At 41.0% G+C, this 10,109-nt stretch overlaps 1 protein-coding gene across 11 annotated transcripts in view; it reads left to right on the forward strand.

Annotated features, from left to right (window-relative positions):
* Window positions 1–10,109, forward strand: part of TENM3 (teneurin transmembrane protein 3) — a 1,277,620-nt gene that overhangs the window by 1,134,504 nt on the left and 133,007 nt on the right. For all 11 annotated transcript variants that reach the window (XM_034771464.1, XM_034771465.1, XM_034771467.1 and 8 more), the window contains one exon: window positions 4,598–4,720. In XM_034771464.1, the coding sequence (XP_034627355.1) occupies window positions 4,598–4,720 (123 nt within the window). The remainder of the gene's footprint in view (window positions 1–4,597; window positions 4,721–10,109) is intronic.

Below are 10,109 nucleotides of genomic sequence, written 5' to 3' on the forward strand. Positions count from 1 at the left end.
GAGAAAGGAGGCAGGGAGCAGGGCATGGGAGCAAAGATTAGGAGCACTGTTTTACTCGTGTTGAGCTTGAGCTGGCAGCTAGACATCCATGAAGAGACAGGCAGAGATTTTAGCTTGAACAGAAGTAGACAGGTCTGGAGTAGAGAGGAAGATCTGAGAGTCATCAGTATAGAACTGATAGCTGAATTTGTGTTTACAGATTAAATTACCCAGCTATAAGGGAAGGGAATCTAAAATCTACTGCATCTGCTGTGGACATTATGATCATAGGTTTCAGAGTAGCAGCCGTGTTAGTCTGTATCCACAAAAAGAACAGGAGTATTTGTGGCACCTTAGAGACTAACAAATTTATTAGAATATGCATCCGAAGAAGTGGGCTGTAGTCCACGAAAGTTTATGCTCTAATAAATTTGTTAGTCTCTAAGGTGCCACAAGTACTCCTGTTCTTATTATGATCATAGTGACTTTGGTACATGTAGTGGGTCATAGCATCATGGAATGTAAACTTAAGGTGGTCACTGACTCACTTCATAAAGTTCATGTTTGAGTTACTAGGGTTTACGGGATATAGAGCTGCTTTGTGTCACTGAGTTTTAGTTACCGCCAGGGCTCCAACTGGGGTTTTAAGCATTGAAAATGAATTAAAGTAGAAACCAAAAACTAGAATCCATATTTTACTACACAGAGTACTGTATCACTGAATTGGGATATCCTAAAAATAAACACAGAGCCAGATGAACCCCATGAGTGCCCACAGGCTATAAAATAAAAATGTTGAACATCTCCATTTGTATAGTCCTGGTATATTCCCCAAGTCAGATAGACAAGAATTGAGTAATTGCACTATATTGCAGTTCTTTTCTTTTCACAGAGTTGGCTCTCTTCAGTTACCTCTACTGTTCCCCCACCAGGCTCTCTTCCCTCCCCCTACTCCTGTTTAGCCAGACATGTTTGTTTACTACCCACTCTTGCTGGCTTGCACACTGCTCCTTTGCTCTGTATGGCCAACATGTGTCTCATTCCATGGGGGGACTATTGGTTTTTTTGTTTGTTTTTTTGTTTTATAAAAAAGCTTTCCAGCTCTCCTCAGTGTTCTCCTTATGCTGTCCCTTCACTTCTGCCACTCCCTAACCTACCTACAGAGCCGCCTCTCTAAAATGGTGCCCCAAATAGCTGTGTATTAGGCCTATGCCTCATGGATCAGTTGATTTCTACAAAATGTGTATGTGTTGGACAGATTCGTTATAATGCTAGTTTGGAATGCTATAAAGAAGAGATCATGATAATGAAAATATAATTGTAAAATTAAAATGTTATTTTTATTTAGGTTGTGATATCACCTACCAGCTATGCACTTTTTCTAAACACACAAAAATATGCTTCCTGCCCCAAAGACCTCACAATCTAAAAAGCAAAAAACAAGAATGGGGGGAGGGAGTGAAAAGGGAAACACCATACAAATAGAGGACAGGGAGACAACTTACACTCACATTTGTAGTTCTGCAGGGTGGGTTTGAGGTGGGGAGGCATTTGGACAAAGTATCCCTAACTATCTTACTATCTAGGAGTTATTAACTGACTAATTTCTTGTTGATTTCATGACAGAAATGGGTTCTGAGGAGGGATTTGAAGTTGTGATCTAGTGTATTAGCTCCGGAAGGTGTTCCAGGCATAGGAGGTTATAAAAAAGCAAGCCTAGAGATGGTTGTGAAGGAAGTGGGCAAACATGGCAACGACGCTGGCATTGTTAGAAGAATGGAGGGGGCAAGAGGCAGCAATTTATTTTTCTGTGGTTTCCATCGTACACATTACTATAAAGTGCTTTATAGAGAGACTCAATCATAATTTAAAAAGAATGGGCTTGTGGTAAAATTTATACTTAATCACCTCTTTAATTGTTATGGGGAAGGGAGAGAGTTCCAGTTGGATGAGGGAAAGTGCTAAAATCTTCATTGTGGAGATGCAAGGGGTGCAATCAGCTCAAATTGGAACAGAGTGGAAAGATGGATCAGAGAAACTGAAGCAGCTATGCACTGCATCTTACTCAGGGCAGATTGTAATATTATATCCTAGCCCATACTAAATTATACTCTCTTCCCCAAACAGAAAACTAGATTCAGAGAATGACAAGAAGCCAGTAAAGTGGCAGAGGTTGGAGATGATTTAGTCCTATGAACTGGAGTAGTGGAGTAGTCTAGTTGGAGCATTTTGGATCATGAAGTATTTTAGATCCCCCTTTAAATTATGTTCTGTTTACGCTACTTTAACCCCATTGAAGCCAGGAACATGAACAAGGATAACTGCCAAAATAATTGGCCCTAGGGATTTAGCAAGAGCATATTTAAAAGAGGTGCAAGAATCAAATAGGAACCATAGTTAAGATATAATGAAGAATTTCAGCTCAGGGTCAAAATAAGGGCCAATTCTGGCAATTTTCTGGCAAAAATGATAGGCACATTTATAGACAAAAGGGAGGTGGAAGAGAAAGAAGAAATAAGGTTTGAGGGTCAAAGATCACTACGATTTCAGGCCTCAACAGCCAATTTAAGGTCTGAGAAAGGAGAGTGATAGTGGAGTCAGAGACTTGGAACAAAGAAAATATTTTATCTGGAGGGAGGACTTTAATCTTTGGAACATTCGGTAATAAAAGCTTTTTTTTTTTTCACACACAAGGCACTGATGGAGGATGTAATCCTACAGAGGGCCTAATCTTGAGTAAAGACTACATGATAAGGCCCAGGGTCAGTACAGACAGATTGAGGAATCAAAAACTGAACGAAATGGGATGAAGTTCCGTGCCCTAAGTGAAGAAGTTATAAATGAGATTGACTGTAACAATGACGTGTGTGTGTGAGAGAGAGAGAGAGAGAGAGAGAGAGAGAGAGAGGAAGAAGAGAAGAAACGAGACCTAATGATTTAGCTTTTTAATATTTTTATATTAATAGTTTTTTTAAAAATTAAACCAACATTATTACAGTGTATTTTACAAAAACACTTTTGTGCACCAGCATCATTGACAATCTCTACTCTGGGAATAGTGCTTTATAGATAACATCTGCTGCAAAACTATGGGCTACAAAGCTAGTGTACAGTGTTTAAAATAAAATCAGGCTTGGATGGTGTGGAAGATTGGGGAAAAAACAAACCATAAATATTAAGAAGCTTGAGAACATTTCATATGACATTAAAATAATTTTAGTGTAAATCAGTTTTCTGCTTTCAAGCTCTATACAATGGGATTAATTAATGCCCAATGATACCAGAGATAAATTTGTACTAAGTACTTTGTAAATAGTTATACAGTTTAACTTGATCTTGGAAAAAAGACAACTAAGGGGGGATATGATAGAGGTCTATAAATCATGATTGATGTGGAGAAAGTAAATAAGAAAGTGTTATTTACTCCTTCTCATAACACAGGAACTAGAAGTCACCAAATGAAATTAATAGGCAGCAGGTTTAAAACAAACAAAAGGAAGTATTTTTTCACACAATGCACAGTCAACCTGTGGAACTCCTTGCCAGAGGATGTTGTGAAAGCCAAGACTATAACAAGGTTCAAAAAAAGAACTAGATAAATTCATGGAGGATAGGTCCATCAATGACTATTAACCAGGATCGGAAAGGATGGTGTCCCTAGCCTCTGTTTGCCAGAAGGTGGGAATGGGTGACAGGGGGTGGATTACTTGATGATTACCTATTCTGTTCATTTCCTCTGGGGCACCTGGCAGGATACTGGGCTAGATGGACCTTTGGTCTGACCAGTATGGCCGTTCTTATGTTCTTGCAATTTTTACAAAAAAAAGAGGGGGGGATTGAGTACCCCCAATGTACTGTCTCAGATACTATATGGCCTTCATTACTACAGTAGCTCAGCACCTCACAATATTTAACCTTATCCCATCCTGCTGAGATAGGGAAATACTATAGCCCCATTTTATAGATGGAGGTGGGGACAGACTAAGTGACTTGTCCAGGTCGCATAGGAAGTCTATGACAGATCAGGGAAGTGAACACAGCTCACGTGAGTCCCCAGGCTAGTTCCCTAACATCTGGACCATGCTTCCTCTCTGCTGCTTGTTATCTTAGGTTCCTCCTGCTTGGCTGTTCAGAATAGAATTATTTATTTTAGGAACTCATTTGGGCAGCCTAATTTTTAAAATGAAGAGATTTCTCTGTACAGAAGATTTAGAGATGGAAAGGAGAAGGGGCACAGACTTGTCTTTTATCTGTTGACAGAGTAATGCAAGAGTCAGGATGAGAGTGCAAGAGCATAAAGTGTGCAGTTAGACTGAGTGTGAGACACAGAGGCACAGTATTGTTACTTGATGGAGCTTATGCCAGTTGCATTCACTGATACTGCTATATTACTAAACTGCACATACAGTAATTGCTTTGTGCTACAGCATAAACTGTAGTTGAATAATTAGACTGTAAATGCTTGTTCCTATTGTTGTATACTTTAATATACAACTTGCTATTGTCATAAAAACAGGAAATGTCATTATTAAAGTGAATTGTTATAAATGTACTTATCACCCGACACTGCAGTTAAGAGCACCAAACTCCTTAAAAAGTATGTGTTCTTTATCACCAGCAATGCATCTCTTTGGCCTCAACTGGCAGTTACAACAGACTGAAAATGACACCTTTGAGAATGGAAAGGTGAATTCTGATACCATGCCAACAAACACTGTATCGTTACCTTCTGGCGAAAATGGTAAGTGAGACACTAACTTTATTCCGTTTCTTTGGTAACATTTCCTTTCCTTGAACTTGTATTCTACTTACATCACTTCTTCCTAATCTTTTTCCACCATAATCATGTAGATCTAATGAAATTATAAAGCCGTTTTAAAAAACAGTATTAAAAATATTGTACAGTAGAGGTAAACAATTAAAGTTTTATTCAGATTGTAACGGACCACATCATCTCTCCCACCACATGGATGGAGGTAATGGGATCCAGTGGATCCTGACCTATGGATGTAGAATGGGGCAGTGCCACCCTATTGGCAGTTCTCATAGGCTAAACCTGTGGGCTTGCAGAGTTTGGCCTGTGCAGCTAGAGAAAAAGGGAATTTCAATAGGGTTGGATGGAAGAGATGTGGAGATGTCATTGCATCCTATCAACCCTTTGGATCTCTTTTAGATAAATTAATGTAGACCCTGTCAGTACTTAGTTACCTGCATTCCCCCTCCAAAGTTTGGAAGCCCTGCTTAGGGGAGCTCTGATTGTAGGTAGATGGGGATTCTCTGGAACCATGACTGCTGTTAGAGCCACAATGTCAGGGAGTCGGAGATGACTGGAGGAGCTAATCCAGAGGAATAGGCCTTCCATATACTGGCTCTAGTCTTGATGGTCTCCATTAGATCTGGATAGTTTCAAGACCAAACCCCCTCTTTGTTCTGCAGGGAAGCAAACTATACTCCTGAGCAAATGGAGACAAAACTCTGTGAGGAGGAACTTGCTGATTTTTTAATCTTCCTCTGTGTGGTAATTTCCGTGTAAGGGACAGCTTGGCAAGAGCGAATACATTAATGTGTGCGCTGCAAATGGTGTGATGACCTTGCTATCGACAACCTAATTTTTATTTTTACTTCTGGCTGAAGTTTAGTAAGTCATGTGTGGTACATTCTTCTGTTTCCCCAATGCATCTAGGGTATGTTATTGAGTCTTCCTCAATCAGCTAATATATAATGTCAAACTACTATATTAATTTTGTTGTGGGAGTTTATAAAATACAAATCACATAAAGAGATTATGAATTATCAGTCTTTTTTTCATGTTGCCCTTTAAGAGTCTCTAAACTTTTAAAAGTCTGCACCTTTTGCTAACAGAGGCTTTAAAATCAATAGTTTTTGAATTAGGGTTGCCAGTTTTGGTTGGACGTATTCCTGAAGGTTTCTTTGCATGACATAATCTTTAATTAAAGTTTAATCTTTAATTCCTGGAGACTCCAGGCCAATCCTGGAGGGTTGGCAATCCAATTTTGAATGGAAAACTTGAGTTAAATGGTGTTTGCTTCATTATCAAAAAAAAAAAAATCCATTTTCCCCTTCACAAGGTGCAGCTGATCTCCTCACTGAGGAGGAGGAAGTCTTTGCCAGCATTTGCCATCCTGAAACTTTTTCAAGAAATCACAACTCCAAATTATAGAAGTGACATAGCTCAGTTCCCTCTTTCTGTCATCCTTTAGGCCTGTGAAGCCTGTCTACTAGGGCTCACTGTGCTTCTTTCTTTTCTCCTTTCTTTTTGCCTAGTGTCTTTGACTTGTATTTAGGTATCCATTATCTCTGTCCTTATAAGGATGGCTTCTTACTTGTTATAAGGAATAGAAAGAAGCTATTGTATAGTTAATGAATATATATGCCAGGGGTCGGCAACATTTGGCACGCGGCTCGCCAGGGTAAGCACCCTAGCGGGCCGGGCCAGTTTATTTACCTGCTGATGTGACAGGTTCGGCCGCTCGCGGCCCCCACTGGTCACGGTTCGCTGTCCCAGGCCAATGGGGGCGGCGGGAAGCTGCAGCCAGCACATCCCTCGTCCACACCGCTTCTCGCCGCCCCCATTGGCCTGGGACGGCGAACTGCGGCCAGTGGGGGCCGCGATTGGCCGAACCTGCCGCGTCAGCAGGTAAATAAACTGGCCCGGCCCACCAGGGTCCTTACCCTGGCGAGCCGCGTGTCAAACGTTGCCGACCCCTGATATATGCTATGGCAGTGGTTTCTACTGCTGCATTCTTCAGCTGGGACTAGCCAATGCTCTTTTTTATATAAAACATTTTTCTCATTGAAACTATTGTCATTTGCATTTTTTGGCATAATTAAAGACTTCGAGCACAACTCCTTTCCTTTAGAGATAATAGGGAGTTGCATGAGCTATCAAATTATAGTGACTTTTGTTACTTCTAGAGATCCCCAAATCCTGTAAATTCAGTATAGCTTTGCTTCATCCACTACTGAAATGCTACCACCTGAGGATTTGGAAGGCAATAGTCATTTAACAGCATACAGCAACGCTACATGAAAGAAAGACAATACAGTGTCCATTTTAAACTGCAAAGAAAATATTAAGTAGATGGAATATAATTACTGAGTATGGAATTTAGCCAGGGCACCAGGGCTAACATACTCACTCTTGAAAATTGCCATTATATTTAGTGAACAAATGGTCAGTGCCTTAGATTTGCTAATCATCCAAAAAACTACATATGCCACAGTACAGCATTCCCTAATGCAGCGGTTCTCAACACATGGCTCAATTAGCTCTGCAAGCGCTGGTGTCTGGGGCAACCACCCTGCCCCACGGGGTGGAGTCCGGGGCAGCTGGCCGGCCCCCAGGGTCCAGGACAGCCATGTGGCAGGGGTCCAGGGTGGGCAGCTGGCCCAGCCCGCCCTGCATGGGGGAGGTCCAGGATAGCTGGCCACCCCACGTGGTGGGTTCCAGGGCAGCTGCCCAGCCCCATGAGCTCTGGGGTCTGGGGCCGCCGCCCAGCCCCACTGAGTCCGGGGTAGCCGCTTGGCTCTGGGGTCCCGGTCTGGGGCAGCCGGCCCACCCTGCATGGCGGGGGTTGGGGCAGCTGCCCAAGCCTGGAAGCTCCGGGTTCCAGGTCTGGGCCAGCCATCAGTTGAGAACCACTGCCCAAATTACATGCTGAAGCTCTGCTTCAGAGGCAAGAGGGCCTCCTACTGAATTTGCAGTTCTGTTTCTTACGGCACATGAGTTTTCCTTGGAGGACTTTTATCTATACCCTGATCAGTCCTGTTCCTGCTTAGGTCAGAAGAACACCACGGCCCAGTGGTATAACTGCTAACTATTATCTCACCAGTCAAAGGTATAGACACTGCAGATTAGCAGAGCTTAATCTGTAAAATGCCACTTTCTCACCTCCAAAGTAAATTTGACTACTGTTCATGTAGAAATCAGATCTAGTTATTAGCCAACAATAAAAACATATTAAATCATCCTTAAATTTTGTCAAACAAAACTGGATTCTTTGAACAGTCTTTTCTAAAATCTTTTTCAGGTGATTTTCCGTATATTACTGATGAAATATAGGCAACATACGCTCACTCACCCAGGCACAATGTGATACTGCATTAGGTGGCATAAAAATGAGGATTCCAAATGACACAGGAGTAGGGTTTTTAAATGAACTCGTTTAATTTTATTTAAGAACTTCACGATGCATTACAAACAATTCACAGTCCTGCACAAAGACACATGTGAGGAAGGTAGATACGATATTCATTTGACATATAGGTGAAAGAAGGCATAGAGAGGTTATGTAACACAGTAACTGTCAGAGCTGAGCATGCAATATAGGAGTCCTAGCTTTAATTATTTTGCTGTAAGAATTGGGCACGTTCCTTACCGTATGCTGGTGGGCATCATTTTATATATGTAATAGAAACTTACACAAAGCAAAAATAACTTGAAATTGTTTCTGCTTTTGATTATAAAATGAAGAAAATGCATTTTTTTATTTTACCCCATTTCTCTTAATGTACCGTTTCCCACTCAGAAATCATATTTAAAGTTGTATACATCAGGGTTTTAATAAATTTGAAATCAGCTAAAAAATTATATGTGAATTAAAATACGTTATAGTTACTGTAACTGGCATGCATATATATTGAGCTTTTATTGGTATTGTTTACAGTACTTCATGTTAATGAAATGTAATAGTTTCTTAATTAGATGCTATATTGATTTTTCCAGAAAGATACATTTGCAAGGACAATTTTGATTTCACTTGGGTGTGATGTCTGTGGAGTTTACCAGCAGCGTTAAGTTATGACATGTGGTTATTTGTAGAAGGCTGTACAGTGTCATCTCAGACATCTCCTAGTAGGTGGTATGAATCCAAGGTTATGCCAGGGAACTGGAAGATGTGCTATTGATTGGTTATAAATCTAACCTTGCTTCCCAGTATTCTAATTAGTGCTGCTTATGAAAGACTTGGAATTATATTATCAGTTACACTCCACAACAGTCACTATTAGTCTCTGAATGTTTTGGTTCATTTTATTCTGCATTGTGGACATATATTTTAAGCAATTCTTTCCTAGATTAACCAAGGTGTTAGGTATTTGGTAAATATTCTACTAGTATTTTTTGAATTCATGTAAATTTGGAAAGTAGTCTGACAATACATGTGATTCATTTTTCTTGTGTAAATACTTAGTAGAGCCTACTAAATATTTATTTAGTTGAGATTTTTGTACAACATAATCTTAAGGATTAGAAATAGAGTTTACCAATATTTTGGTTTATAGTATTCTGTTTAAGGTGCCTATATATATCTATATAAATATATATAGCTGTAGATAATAGGTTATGGAGAAAAATTAGCTTTTCCTGGAGAAGTGTTCTTTCTCGATTTTTATTTATTTTGCATTTTGTTTTGCCTTGAGGTGGGGAGGGAATTGGGGGAGACTGGAAGAGAAGAATTTCCAGGTATTTTCAGGTGTTTATATATTCTAAATTTCTATCATTCTGAATTATATAAAAGAACATGACATATATTTGAAATATTTTGAAATGAGAGACATTACGGTCTAATCTCCATCTGCGGACGATAACTTCAACTATTTTAAAACATTAAAAGGAAAATGATGGGAACATCAAGAATCTTTCTATGCCTATTAAGAAACAATAGGAAATTTAGAGAACCATAGAGAAGCCCCATTCCTGGGAAGGGAAGTGAGTAGGGTTACCATATTTCAGCAAGCAAAAAAGAGGACGGGAGGAGCCCTGCCCTAGCCCCGCCCCCCTCAGAACCCCCAACCCTCCCCCCTGCTCCTTGTCCCCTGACTGCCCCCTCCTGGGACCCCTGCCCCTAACTGCCCCCCCCAAGACTTCACCCCCTACCTAAGCCTCCCTGCTCCTTGTCCCCTGACTGCCCCCTCCCGAGACCCTCCCCCCAATCCTAACTGGCCACCTAGGACCCTACCCCCTACCTGTGCCCTGACTGCTCCAACCCTTACCCACACCCCCACCCCCAGACAGACCCCTGGGACTCCCACACCCCATCCAACCACTCCCCACCCCCTGACAGCCCCCCCCCAGAACTCCCGACCCATCTAAACCCCTCTGCTCCCTA

The sequence above is a fragment of the Trachemys scripta genome, chromosome 5 (assembly GCF_013100865.1).
Source record: "Trachemys scripta elegans isolate TJP31775 chromosome 5, CAS_Tse_1.0, whole genome shotgun sequence".
NCBI lineage: Eukaryota > Metazoa > Chordata > Testudines > Emydidae > Trachemys > Trachemys scripta.